The sequence below is a fragment of the Halichoeres trimaculatus genome, unplaced genomic scaffold (assembly GCF_033239565.1).
Source record: "Halichoeres trimaculatus isolate MK-OKI-2021-1 unplaced genomic scaffold, fHalTri1.1 fHalTri1_scaffold_4, whole genome shotgun sequence".
Classification (NCBI taxonomy): Eukaryota; Metazoa; Chordata; class Actinopteri; order Labriformes; family Labridae; genus Halichoeres; species Halichoeres trimaculatus.
In genome coordinates this window covers 30,072,403-30,087,413 of record NW_027437182.1, presented here as the reverse complement: position 1 = coordinate 30,087,413, position 15,011 = coordinate 30,072,403, and the positions used below count along the sequence as shown (strand labels likewise).

Here is a 15,011-nt window from a genome sequence, read left to right as displayed (position 1 = left end):
TGCCTAGCTCAAACAGAAAGCCGGTGTGAAGTTTTTGGGGTGTGGGAGCTTGTAATCTGGGCTCCTGTTTTCTAATTGTGCTTCTGAGGATAACAGGATGTGTTTGTGGAAGTGTAAAAATAACTAGGAAGCATTTCTGGAAGGAATTTTCTGGCTTTTTTTAGTTGTCTTTCCTTAAAGACATGTGAAATAACAGAACTGTACAGTAATAAGAGATCTTAGGAGTGGAAGTGAGTGGTACCTCAGCAGAGGGGAAAAGCGAGGGCTGGGCTGATCTGAGCATCAAGGTCAGGTGGTTGTCCTTTTCCTCAGCAGGGTGTGGCACAGAGATGACGAAGCAGCCAGTCATGGGTATGGCAGGAGATCCCGACTACGAAACAAACAAACAAGGAGGGGGAAAAAATATCAGGGAGACTTGTGCCAAGGATATGATTCATTCCGTTTTTGGTTATAGACGATAACACCTGGGAGATTTTAGAGTATGACTCACAGTGTTTAAAAAAGGCAAACTGTGCACAGAATCAGACCAAGATTTTGGAAGGAAACAACAGCAAACAAATTAAAATGATGCTGACAGTGTGATTAGGAGGTTATCATCCTCACTAATGCTAATCTTAGTGTAGTCATACTTATGGCTTCATCGGCATGGCAAATTAGTTATTCCCAGCGCTTTGAATGTGCTTTTCTGCAGTCTTAGATCAGAGCGAGGAGAGCGGCCAGTTAATAGCAGCCTATTGACACTGGACCATCTGTTTAGGTGGACGCTGTCCAGGGTTGCAGAAAGGGAGGGAGAGAGGAACAGAGGAAGTGACAGAAATAGAGAGAAAAGAGGGTGACGATTAATGGGGTAACAAGAAGAGGAAGTGTCAGCTAACTGTTAATTTAAACCGATGTTTATAGAAAACGGGAAAGATATGGGATATGCAGAGAGACTCACACTTATCAAGGACATGGTCTAAAATATTGTTTACATGTTTTAAATTATCACGTTCTTATTTTTTTCTGTCATCAGAAGCAGGATATGTGAGAGTATCATTAACAGCATTGCCGTTGTGCTTTCTTGGCTTCAGTTCCATCTTCTCTCTCTCAGAAAAGGACTGCTGGCTTGCCACATCCCTGTTCTGTAAAGGCGGCACTCTCCGGGGACAACTGGTCCGGCAGAGCCCTGGGGGGAGCTGTCAGTTGAATCATCCAGAGTGAGGGCTGATTCCTCAGTCAGCTGCCTCTCAAGCCTTCCTCTCTGACCAAGCCCCACTCCCATGAGCCCCCCTGATTGCTGTCACCATAGTGATTCTCTGTGTACCGCCAACTGGTCCCTGCACATACCCTCACAGATGCAGCATCTAACAACTACTGGTCACCAACTCACAGGCACTCATGTTTTGATTTGTGCATGACTTCCTCCTTCATTGGTGATGGACTTTATGTGTGTCAGTCGTACGCTGAATAGAGCAAAAAGGGTTTCCCTGTACTTGCTCGGATACATACAAAAAATAGATCTAGTCTCTTGACACACATACACACATGCATACTGTACATGTATCTGGCTTCAGGCTCTACACATGAACAAGATATTCTTTGTGCCTTTTTTCTGAGTGATGTTTTTTGAGCTACAACTTTTGACTTTTTTGATCATTCTACAGTAAAGAAAAATCATTTTCTTTCGAAGAAACTGAAACACAAGGCTTAAAAATACCCTAGCAAAGCTGAAGCTTCTCTTTCCTCAAGAGATCTTCTGATATGTTCTGCACTAGATTGTGATAGTGCTGTGCGTGTGTTCTCCGATCACCAGCCACACATGCTGAAAATAGCCCTGATGTCTTCAAGTTATCGTGGATTCTCTTTTAATCCCTGACAGGTATATCTACATGTGAAGCACGTTCATGTGTGCAGAAATCATTAGAGGTCAAACATGTTTTGATAAGCATGTAAAAATGCACTCTCCTGAGAGATAATTAAAATTCAAAAGACCACAGTGTGGACTGTACTTTTCTTTCATGTTATTCTGTTTTACTGGTGATAGATGTGTTCTTTAAATCGCTGGTGCACTTTGCAGACATCATGACAGGATATATACTACATGCCTGCAGTGATACTTATGCAGGAAGCAAAGTTTTTTTCTTCTTCTTCCTGTCTTACATGAGGAAACACCGATATGAAATATGAAGTTTCACAAACAAGAAAGATGATGTGAAGCCAGAATCAAAGAGATATTTTGCTGTGATAGCTAACACCAAACTTGAGAGGCAGAGAACAAGAGTTTACATTTGTTTTTAAATTGGAAAACAAGAACCTTTTAGCAGAGTTTTTAATAAATTAACGTCAGTAATCATTACATTTATGTTAAATGAGTTTTTTAGCCAGAGCCTCCATAATTTAAATATGGTAACAGTTTGAGAATAAGATGCTCAAAATGACCATTTGTGGCAGTTATAACAATCATGGTTTGTATGTTTTCTTTTGCAAAATATTGTTAACAATGCTTTATCAAATTCTGTGTCATGTTGTGTGACTGTCAACCATGATATGAGCTCACAAACAGGTTCGTGCTAGCATCTTATGCTATATTCAGGTCTCCTTTGCAGTCCCTCCATTCGAAAAGAGGTGAGAAACAAGGGATACATGTAGCGAATCTAATTCATTCTGCTCATGCTCCGTAATTCAATTTCAATCTGCCCCTTGAAAATGAATGATTGTACCACCGTAGAGCTCTTTAATTGGCATAGTGTTAAAGGAATGACACAGCATTGAGGACAGCTATTCAATTTTCAATTTTAACGAAATATTACACAGCAGCTCTGTATTCTCTTCCTGTCATCTGAGAAGTAATCAGTCCGACCTATCTACTCAGCGGCCTGTTGATGCTTGCCATCAAACACAGATCACACACAGAGAGAAAAATCATTGCCCTCTCCCTCTCCCCTCTCCCCTGGTCTTATTCATTTGGTCCTGTTACACACAGCTTATAACCTGAAAATTAGCAGCAGCCTGTATGCCTCTTGCTCCCGGAGTTGTGTGGCTGCTCATTTGATGTACTTAATCAGGTGCAGCCTTTGTAATGGGAAAGGAATAGGGCTAGGCTTGATTGGCCTTGATGACATCTATGCTCCAATTGTCTAGAAAACCTCCAGCTTTAATCAATCTACAGGATAATTCCGAATCCCTTGCTGCTGCCAGCAATGATTGGCTTTTTTTCTCTGAAAATACCATTAAAAATGCAGGTACGGCTGCAATAAAACTGAGGAGTGTACAATGTGCTGATTACACTTTGCAGGCAGTGTGATGGGAGTCATTTGTAGTTTTGTGTTGCTTGCAGAATGCAAATGCTGAATACTTTGTTCTGGCATACTCAGTTATTCAGAACCACAGTGGGTTGGTGGTGTTTTTTAAGACAGATGTTTTAAAAATTACAATATCCCAGGAATTTGTAGGAAAACTTGGAATTAGCAGTTCAGAAAATAAATTGTAACCAGTACGTTTTTCCGACATTGTTTGCTATGTCGTTTAAATGTCTTTGACTGACTCTTACAAATTCTCCGTCTGTTTTTACGGTGCCATTTAAGTGCCAATTGCCTCTAAACATTACTAAAGTGAACTTACCACTATGTGTGCGGAAGTCTTGTTTCCCTGCAGCAGCGTGCTGATGGAGATGATAGCGCCTCTCCCTCTTCCTCCTGCTCCGTTGCCGTGGTAACACACTGAGAGCGTCGGCTGCTCTGTAACAGAATGGAGAGGAAGATGGAGGAGAACACTGTGAGAGACGTCGAGACTGGTGTGTAAATATGAACCTTACCTGGCTTCCTCATCATTCTTAAACGAACAAAGGAGGCTAGTGAGGCCCAGTTGTTTGACAAATACTGGCTGCATGTTCCAGGCACACTACGTGCCTTTATTAGGGCGCTAACGTGCTGTGTGCTAACATTTTAGCTAGCTGGTACAAAATGTAAACAAGAGTCATGTCACCAGATTATTAGCTAGCTGTGCTTCAGACGTTAGCTAACGACGTGATTAACGACACGCGGTCAACGTACCTCGTGGAATGACCAATGATAATTGCTGGCATGTTGTAATGGAAAATATCCGCTGTAATATAACTGCAGGTGCATGGCTGGAATATCCGCTAACGTCTGTTAGCTCAGGGAATAATCAAGGAGAGCTCCCCAGGTGAACTGCCACTGCTACGAAGCAGCTATTCAGCAATCAATTGCAGGTGGTGTGTCGACATCCCCGAGAATTAAGGGTCCCCGTTTTGGTTTCGTTTGGTTCGGGTTAAGTTGTGGCAAGAGTCATGCATACCGTTTGACGCTACTTTGAACACTGTATTTGGAGTAACTCAACGGATCAATGTCCCTGTTGTATACACCACCTTCTCGACTGATGAAAAGCCAAGATATGAAACTAAAAATGATCGAAAGGTCAGGATACTCAAATTTTATTCTTCAGGATCCTCTGTGTTGCTCAAGACTTTAGTTTAAAACTTCACTGATGTGCTGGTAATTAATGTCTTTTTTTTTCATTTAATTGATATACTCAACTGTGCTTTTTTCTTAATCACCTTAGAATAGTTATTTGTTAAAAGCTGGGTGTTGTTGCAGGTCAAGCAATACAAGTGCATGAACTAAAAAGAAATAATTTTGCTCTTCATTTCGCCCCTTCAGTTTTGTCTTTCAGTCTTGAAGAGCTATTTAACCAGTGGCACAAAGTTACAGTAAGTGCGGATATAAAGCAATTACTTAGTGAGGAAAAACTGATTTTCAAATTTTGATGATCTGTGCATTTGCTTGTAAAATTAGGAATAAAGCACAAAAAAGAATACCTTAAAAAAAAAAGTTTATCTTCACCTTTTGTGCTTGGAAATATAATTCACTCTAAAATTTTTGCCCACTCTTAAACCCTTATCTGCTTTTTTTCATGTATGTTTTTCAGTTTTCTGTTCAAATAATCATCTCTTAGTTTCCAGTCTAAACACACTACTTGATAAATGCATATTTACTGCATACTCAGGAATCAACATACTTTTTTTTCTTTCTTTCTTTCTTTCTTTCTTTCTTTCTTTCTTTCTTTCTTTCTTTCTTTGTATTTAGTTTATTTACATTTAAACATTTTAAACATTTTTGTCTTGATATTCAACCATATTTGAAATTAGTAGGCACTTATGGTAACACCTGGAAGTATACTGTATGGTCAACTACCTTGGGGAGTTTGCTTTTCCTATCAGTGTGTCACTTAGTCACTTATTGAAGGAAGCTTAATTTACTCATTTTTCACAACACCCTTGACTAAAAGCATCAAAATCAGGAGAGACGTATACACCAGAAAAAGTTATGAACAGATTAAATGGATAAATGCAAAAAAAAAAAAAAGTTTTGTGGTTAGACCCCATCTAGCATTAAGCAAAATAATCAATGTAGGGGGTACAATGACGTAATGAATTATGAATATCCCCTGATGGAGTCTAGACACTGGTGGTGGTAGAAGTCTTGAGAAGGCTCAGTCCTAAGTGAGGACTGCAGGGCTGAAGAGCAGAAAACTGAGCAATGAAGAGTGGAGATGCTCAGGGAGGAGGAGGAGGAGGGTTGTGAGCCTGAAAGACAGCTGACAAGCAGAAGAGACCACATTTAAACTTTGACAACTATGTGATGATTGGCTTACGATTGAAGCTGTGATGATGTGATTGGATAGAGACAAAAGCTGACACGCCCCCAGTCAGCTGATAGAGAGATACCATATAAATGAAATAAAGTTTAAGTTTAAGAAGCGGGAAGAGTGAGTGAAGGAACTGAAGAGTGTGAGCACACAGTCGTCTAGACTGAACTTTCACTCAGCTTCATTAATCATCAGATGCTTACATAAAACATTTGTTTTTCAGGCAGTGAAGCTGGAGGCGAGGATGCCTTGGTAGGGAATGTAAACAAACTGATGGTGAGCCCACCTGGTTACTCTGGAGCTCCACGAAAAGGACATCTGGTTTTTGATGCTTGCTTTGAGAGTGGTGAGTAGTAAACTTTAAGCCACACTGTAGAAAAATGAGAACACTGTTCTATTGCTCTACATGTTCCTCATCTTTTATTTTGAGAGCTTTGATAATAGGATTTGGAGAAAAAATAAATTCACATAAATATTGGGATTACTTTGTTTTATGAATTTTAAATTAGGATTTTTTGGTTCAATTTTTTTTTCAAATATAAATCTTTCATTTCAGTCTTTGTATTTAAGCTGGGTTGGAAAAAAGTTACCCCTTTTCTCCAGCAGAAGGCAAAATATTTTTATTTAACTCACATGTGATGTGTTGGAATATATGCCTCCTGATATAGTCTGCAAATATCATCAACGTCATACAACTTTCTCCACATGGTCTGATGTTAAGAAAGTGAACTAAAATTTGCAAAAGTTGAAAATATTGAAAAATCGCAGTTTAAATCACATCAGCACCCCAAAAATCGTAAAAGAATCGAATCTGAGAAAAGCATATTGTCCCTGCCCAATTTATTAGTGTTACCATCTTCCTATTTTGTTCACATTTTGAAAAAAAAATGCCCCTGTATCCCAGAATTGATTCTAATGCTTTAGTGGTAAACACAGAAACTCTCCTTTTGTTTTAACAACTTGGTGCCATTTTACTGGGACCTTCTCCAGCCCAGAGTTTCTACCAAACACCATGAGCTTGTTGAAAATAGAATTCTCATTACAGAAAAATCAAATAAACTTAACAGCAGATCACAAATTCCAGCCATTGCATTGGCTGCTTGTTCAAACTAGAAGTGACACTAAGGTCCCTTTTTTGGGGAATTTCAAATCTTGTAAAGGATTAAACCACCTTATTTATTTAACCTTATGAGGCTCTTTTTACCGGTGCTCAATAGATATTTAGATATGGCATAATTATATAGACTTACGGTTAATTAGAAATAAGCAGACATGCTTTTCATATCAGGCCTCATGCATTTGCAATGCTTTCCATCAGCACAGCAAACTCCATTCTCATCAACCTTTAGGACTGACATTTAGGAATCCGGATTAAGCAGCAGCTTAACTAATAAGTCTACTGTTACAGCCACTGCTGCTAATATCAGCTTTATGGCCAGTGTTATTACTTGACCAAAAAGAAATTTAGGGCTCACAAGTGCAGATTGAAACACAAAAAAGGGAAGCCACATAAAATTCTGAGTCTCAAAACCCACAAGCTTCAATAAGCTACAACCATCAAAAGTTCAAAAATATTAAGAAAACAAAACAAGGGGAGTCAAAAAGGGACTAAGATGCCTCAGCACTTCCTGCCCTTCTTAATCACCTCTTCTTACTGTAACTGAGAGCTAACACACTAAGGTGTGCATACCGGGCCGATGGCAGCCTTTTTTCAAGTAATCAGTACTCGTGAAGGCTGCAGATTCCAGCAGCAGATACTCCAGGGAAGAAAATCTTATGGCGAGCCAGTCCTCCTTGCCACTAGTTGCTGCTAATTGCTGCAATTTAACACCACTGCAAATGTGCGTCAGGTCCTGTTCAGACAACATGAATGAACCAGGGAGAGTTAACGGTTTAACTGTTTTATTTTGCACTTCAATTCACTTTAAAAATACTTAAACTCAGACTGTTGTTAGTTTTATTGTGTACTTTTAATATCATTTTTTCATATTTAAAAAAAAATTGTAAACTCAGAGATAGTACTAGTAGATGCTAGTAGTATCGGTGCTTGGTGTCGGTGAGTAGTAGTAGTAGTAGTAGTAGGAGTGCTCGTACAGGTATCAGTCTGAAAAAAAAGTGGTATTGAACATCCTTAAAACTAAGATGTTCTGTTAAACTAATACACACTCAGCATTTGCTGTTTGTGTAAGTAATTCATGTATCTTGGCATAAAAAAGTTGGAAAGATAATAGTCATTTATTTTCTTTATACAAGTTTATGAATCCATTGTATTATGTAGTGTCCAGTATGTGTTACTCTGCATCCTCATTTTTGTATTTATTTATTTTTCGCTTTCTTTGGCCAGCATCTCTCTTCCACAAAGCTATCTGCACTATAGCCTTAAGGACTTCTTACTGACCTGCTAACTTTGTTATCTTTTGTGGTCATCTTGGCTAAAAAGAGAAGTCAATTTTATTAAGGAGTGGATTGGCCTGTCACCTTGTTCATCTCATGGTCGGAGCCAGTCATAAAGTTAGATGAAGTTGAGATGCTTCAGGGCCATATAAAAATGTCCTTTGTTTGACACTTTTTCTGACAGCTGAGTGGCAAAAGCATAAAATAAAGTACTTTCTCAGTATTGACAGGACAGTTAGACCAACACACTCAAGCACACAAGCAGCAGAGTATATCAGTGAATCAGTGAGTCAGCTGGGGACGAATCTCTGTGTGGAGATTAGGTTGTGATAGCACTCAGATTTCATATTTCCACGGAGAAGGCCTTTTTATTTTGTGGACTGAGATGAGCTTTAAAGCTGCTATGTGTACTTTCTTTCTGGTTGCCTTGGTGTCATCGTTAATGATTTTTTCTAAAGTAGATTTTTTTTCTTATGTGTCTGCAATACAGTTAGGGGTCAGATTCTGACATCCAGCACTTATTTTTTTTTTTTTTACATTTGTCACATGTTTTATGTCTGTAAATTCACAAGAAGACAGCACTTAAAAGGGGCATTTAAATGGATTTATGATTAAGTAAGGTACCTAATTTATAATTTTATGCGCTATAGTCAAAAGACATGTGAAGGTTAGTGCATATATAGTAGTGCTGCACAAAGATGTAAACATATTGAAGAGGGAGGGTTGTGCTGAGATATCAGTGTGGCAATTGGCCTTTTTATAAATTTGCCTTTTTCCCCGGATGACATGGCCAGAGGAGCTTAGACATTGATTAATGGTCGCAGAGCTCCCACACTGAGATCAGCTAACATACCAGTGTCTCTGGCTCCGGCTGTATCTCCTGAATGATTTATGGAATTGATATTAATCTTTTTCCAGTAAATGCATTACTAAAGTTAGAATGGGGGATGAGTTGATGTTTGCCAGCTAATGTCAAATTAATGCCCTGTTGCTGTTTCAATGAAGCATCACTGATTTTGCCTGTCTTCTACTTACCAGTGAAACTTGGTTAGAGGTTAGGAGAATTTTTAAAGTTCACTGGTTATGTGTGTCTGCCTTTTCATCATCATCATCATCATCATCATCATCATCATCATCATCATCAATCAATCAATCGTTATTTATAGATTTAAAATTAGTTATTTATATAGCGCCAAATCATAACAAACATTATCTCAAGACACTTTCCAAAAATAATCACAGGTCTAGACCTGTATATGTTAATTACATTTTATTAGCAGAAACCCAACATCATGACAAGAAAGGGAGTCTTATCTCATCTTAGCCCACCATGAGTACAGCACTTTGCAGCATTAAGCAAGTAACAATGGCAAGGAAAAACTTCCCTTTAATGGGCAGGCAGAAACCTCGGACAGAACCAGACTTGTGTTAGGGGTGTTGAAGTTGGGGGGTGGCGGGTCAGTTTCTCCCCGACAGTCTAAACCTACAGCAGCATAACTAAGAGCTGGTTCAGAGCTGACCTAGCTCTAACTATAAGCTTTATCAAAAAGGAATTTTTTTAAGTCTACTCTTAAGATTAGAGACTGTGTCTTACCCCCAGACCTCCTAGTCAGTACCCAAGCTGCAGCATTTTGAATCAGCTGAAGAGTCCTGATAGACCTATAAGGACAGCTGGATAAAAGAGAGTTGCAATAGTCCAGCCTGGAGGAAACTCAAGCATGGACTAGTCTCTCGGAATTGCTCTGAAACTAGATGTGTCTTATTTTCCTGATATTGCGAAGATGAAAGAATGCCGTCCTTGAGACCTGTTGGATGTGATAGTTAAAGGACAGGTCCTGATCGGAAAGAACTCCCAGGTTCCTACTGGGGGTGCTGGAAGCCAAGCTGATGTCGTCCAAAGTGGTAATCTCGTTCAAGAAAGCCTCTTTGAGATGTTTAGGTCCAAGAACAATAACTTCAGTCTATTCTGAGCGCAGCAGTAAGACATTTCTGCTCATCCATGTCCTTATGTCTTTGAAGCATGCTCCAAGTTTAGATAAATGGCTGGTTTCTTCTGGCTTCATCGACAAGTGCAACTGAGTATCATATACATAGCAGTGAAAGTTTATGGGGTGTTTCCTCATTGTCGTGCCAAGAGGAAGCATATACAAGATAAAAAGAATCGGTCCCAGCACTAAACCTTGAGGAACTCCATAATGCACCCTGATGTGCATTACATGAACAAACTGATAATGATCTAAAAGATACAATCTAAACCAAGCTAAAGCAGTTCCTGAAATACCAAGAAGACTTTCTAAGCTCTGCAGAAAGATGTGATGATCAATAGTGTCAAAATCAGTACTAAGATATAGCAAGACAAGCACAGAAAAAAGACCACAGTCTGAAGCCAAAAGTAGATCGTTGGTTACTTTCATCAGCCCAGTCTTAGTGCTACGGCGTGCTCTGAACCCAGACTGAAAGACCTCAAAGAGACTGTTGCTATTGCTGCTATGAAGAAACTCACAGAGCTGACTCGCGACAGCTTTCTCCCTGGTTTTAGAAATAAAAAAGAGGTTCAATATCGGTCTGGAGTTGACTTAAGAGCCTGAATCAAGTGTGGGCTTTTTAAGAAGGAGCTTGATTACAACAACTTTAAAAAGTTGGGGCACGTAGCCCGTCAGTAAGGACGCATTGATCATCCTTGGTAAAGAAGATCCAACCAAGGTAAAGACTTCCTTCAGCAGCTAAACTGGGATGGTATCCAAAAGACAAGGTGATGGTTTGGCTGAAGCGGCTCTTGAAACTAGTTCTGGCAAGTCCACAGGTGAAAAGCAGTCCAAGAGTATATCAGGTCGAAGTGCCACTCCCGCGATTTCGCCACCAGTCAAAGGTTCCTTGGATTGATTTTATTCTCTTCTATTAGTGATGAGTAATAAGTAGTGCACAAGCTGCAAAGCCTTTCTGTATTCATTTAGACAATTTTTCCAACAAAAGTATGACTCATTTTTTGCATTGAGCGCCATATTCTTTTTTAACTTCCTTGATTTTGTTTGAACTCACGTGTCTGAGCATTGTACCATGGAGCTGAACTTTGTTGTCTAAGAGTCCTCTTTCTAAGCGGGGTAATTGAGTCGACATGGGAGACCCAACAAGGCCAACACCCTCACTGTAGCATTTTTCCTGTTAACTGCATTTAAATTTGTTATTGCGTTATGAACCCATCTCGTTTTGCTTTGAAGGTTTTCCTCATCTCATGAGCCCTTATTTACATTTTTGTTGTGTGATCACATCAGGCAGTTAGAGTTCCATAAAAAAGTAGGTTATTTAGCTTTTATAATGTTTACGACATGTTATGAAATAAAGAGCGTGAATTCTCTCTGGAGAATGGATTTAAATATTATCTGCCTTTCTTTTTTATGTGTCATGCTAGCTTTGTCAAAAACACAATATTTGACATTTTACCATTTGAACCCCCTCCCTAATCAGGAGAATGACATGTATTTTAAAGTAGATTTTGTTACTCTCCCCTCACTTGATAAGTCAGTGTGCTCCCCTAAAGTATCAGTAATGCTTGTAAGATGAACTGCTGTTTCTCATATGGGATATCTGTGATGCCAATGACAGGAGGGAAATTGGACACCAGTGTGAGCTCCTTCCTCATGGATTGCGTGTTGGACAGATATGTGTATTTCTCATAGCAATTGGAATAGTCTTCCATGACAGCCTATGTTCATTCTACTCCTCTTAAACCAGAGTGAAGAGCCCAAACATGATATTTCAAGCAGACGTTATCTTTTAATATTTATGCAGAACCTTTATCTCACAGAGAGTCTTATTACTCCCTGTTGGTTGACAGCTATCTGTATCCCATGTCCATTTATATGAAACAAAGATTTTATTGGTTATGTTAGTATTGCACAGAATAAAACCTCATTGGTTTATTAAAATAGACACTGGTTATGTAAGCTGCTTGCCAAAAGTATAAAAGCTCATTTACATATAGATGAGACTTAATTCACTTTGTTGTCAGCCTTATGCTGATCAAGCCAGAGCTGGCCTATAGATTTACATACAGTAGGTGTCTCAGCCAACAGGTCCTCTGACTCAGATCTAGTCTGAGCATTTAAAAGCAGATGAGGATGAGATAACCCTGGTTGCTTAGCGTTTGACACATTTTACACAATATTATGACTGTTTTATAAGGCAGTTGTGCAAACCTCGCTGATTGCTTCAGCTGTAAAAAACAATATGCATATTTTCCCTTAGAGTGTATGCAAAAAAAGATTCAGTTGCTAAGAGTTTTTTTAAGTTACTGTTGACAATGCCGAATCATGGTAGAGAAAAAACAGTTTTGTTAATCTGTGAACATTAAGTCTTGGCCTATTGTGGTGTATTGTGTCAAGAGGCAGAGATTTGAGAAAATGATAAGAGATGTCTAATTGTTTTTTAGAGCAAAACCCAAATGACATTCTTATCTTGTCTTGTCACATTTATTTCGTCACACACTCCCAACTGTTGACATTTTCAGCTAAGTCCCAAATTCTTTTGTGTGAGTGCCTCCTCACAATGTCGCTGACTAAAGGACCATCTGTCTCTACAAAGAATGTCACTGACTGTGCAGGCGGGCATATTGTTTTACTGCACCTTTGGACTGTGCACCAGATGTAATTAAGCGCTCATTGATTAGTCAGACTGCTGTCTGCTGACAATGACTTGCATTGTCAAAGAAATTCCCCAGGGGTGACAAGTGTTTAATGGGGTCCATTGATAAGCACAACTCATAGACTCATCTGGCTTTACAATCAATTCACTCGATACAATCCAACTTATGTGGCAGACCTGAGGGCTGATGTACACAGAGTGGTATTTCTATCAGATAGGACCACCTTGTCAAAGCTGTTTGTGATACAGTTTTTAGTCTTCCAGTTACCCAGGTTAGGTACCATGTTTTTAAAGTAGAACAAATGCAGTAAAGGTAGAGTCTGCCTTATTTAGAGGGATTTATCAGAAGAGATTTGACAGAAGAATAATGAGTGATACACATTTTTGTAATTAATAGATGGCTGATGATATCTTACTGCTGGAAGAAGACAGAAACAATGGTTTTCTTCACAAAATGATACTGATTGATGTTGATGTAAAAACTTAAAAATAAAGTTTTATACCTCACATGCACCCAGGATCTTCTTGTCTTTGAAGGCCACCATTGCTCTTACCTATGGAAGGAGGTGAGCATCCATAACCTGACTGACCCATATCCGTAAATAGACAGACACCTGAGAGTGCTTCTTCTAAGACAGCTTAGCAGAATATACTCGGAGGAATGTGGCAGCTAAAAACCCCTCTGTTAGGCTTGAAGATCGACTTTACTAAGTCTGGACCTATTCTTTGATGTACCTCTTTTCTTGCTCTCTGGAATACATTTTGTAGCATAAACAGCTGTTTCTTTAGCTTTCTGTATCTCCCAGGTACTTTGCATACTGCTCTGCATGTTTAGTTAAATAATGACGCATGGGGTTATACTCTTAAGAATGGCAACTTTGTCTTTGCATATGAGACAAGTGGAATTCCCCTTAAAGGTCCCATATTATGCTCCTTTTGTGCAGTTTAATATGGATCATTGATGTCTTCATGAAATGGAAGTAACATGTTTTGGTCCAAAAAGCCAATAAATCAAGCACAGCAACATTGTTTCCAGGCTCTCATAGCCCCTCTGTTCAGAATGATCTGGGTTAGTGGGCGTGACCTTCATATGTAAATGAGCCACTGCTGATACCGCCCCACTCTTCCACGTCACTGAGAGTGGCGCCACGAGCTCCGAGTGCACAATGTTTAGAAAACAGCGAAGCTTGTTTACCGTAACATGACAGGCTAAAACAACAGGCTAACCGCAGCTACAGTTAGCATCCTGAAGCTAACACAGCAACAGGGGGGGCACTGAGGAAAAGCTCAATATCTTTTCCACAGCACACAGCATTTAAAATACTCACATTTCCAGGGTCCGAGGTTTGTTGGCGTATGGTTTGTAATGCGCCTGGATTCAGGACCAGTCTATTCGCTAGCCCTCTGTTGTACTGTCCAAAGTTGGAAAAGCAGTCGGTCGTGAAGTGACTAGCATGATGAACGAACTCTAACCACTTAGTGTTGTCTTTTTGGGAGATGGGAAGCTTGTACATGGAACCATGTGGCTGTTTACAGCCAAAAACAGAGCAGTGATGGCTCTTCAACTTTGGCATTCCTCCCCCCACTGCTGGAGAGATTTCGGGAGTATCTGCTCTGGTGGACCAATCAGGTCATACTTGCTCCTGATTGGTCAAAAAAGGAAATCGCTGATGTTGGCAAATCCCCATAATCCAAACAGCTCGTTTAAGGTCAAGATTGTACATTCACAAGCACTACTAAGAACAGGTTTTTGTCATTAAATATCACATTTTGTGGGCTGGGAGGAAAGCCAAAGACCCACAAATTTCATTAAAAGACTTAAGAAAGTGATTTTTGCATAATATGGGACCTTTAAAGTAGACAAAAATAATTGTTCTCCACTCCTCCTAAAACACTATGTGCCTGACATCAATCTATCTTTTGGCCTTTGAAAGATACATCTTGCTTAAGCAACATTTTGAGGACATTGGCAGCATGCCAAATGTTTCTCTTTTTTTCCACTTGGGTTTACATAGTGATCATGCTGTATTAGGGGTCAATTTGGCAGCTGAATATATATCTTCCCTGGTCTTGACAGTGGACCGGGCCATGAACGTGGCAAGCCAGACTTCACCATGAATTGATTGGAGTTTAAGACCCCTGCTGATTATTCAGCAGTGTTGACTTTTGCAGCTAATGACCACTTTGATAGTCAATAAGTCATCTGTAGTCTAAGTGACTATTTGACCATTTGAATGTTGAATGGCACCTAAACTTGATGGTTCTATTTAAAATCAGTTTTTTAAAATCTATTTCTATTTCTATTTGAAACTATGAACATGCCTTTAAAA

At 39.4% G+C, this 15,011-nt stretch overlaps 1 protein-coding gene and 1 long non-coding RNA gene across 3 annotated transcripts in view; one reads left to right on the top strand and one right to left on the bottom strand.

Moving 5' to 3' along the window:
* Window positions 1–240: 240 nt before the first annotated feature.
* Window positions 241–4,211, bottom strand: LOC141788722 (uncharacterized). Its single transcript, XR_012598166.1, has 3 exons — window positions 4,032–4,211; window positions 3,601–3,716; window positions 241–370 (listed from the first exon to the last, which is right to left on the bottom strand). It is a non-coding gene; the product is annotated as an uncharacterized LOC141788722 (long non-coding RNA).
* Window positions 3,627–15,011, top strand: part of agbl4 (AGBL carboxypeptidase 4) — a 357,831-nt gene continuing 346,446 nt past the window's right edge. The window contains exons 1-2 of one of the 2 annotated variants that reach the window (XM_074667739.1): window positions 3,627–3,772; window positions 5,870–5,992. In XM_074667739.1, the coding sequence (XP_074523840.1) occupies window positions 3,727–3,772; window positions 5,870–5,992 (169 nt within the window). In that variant the 5' untranslated portion in view covers window positions 3,627–3,726. Of the gene's footprint in view, window positions 3,773–4,297; window positions 4,416–5,869; window positions 5,993–15,011 lie in introns of those variants that run through there. The other variant, XM_074667740.1, reaches the window with a different exon arrangement.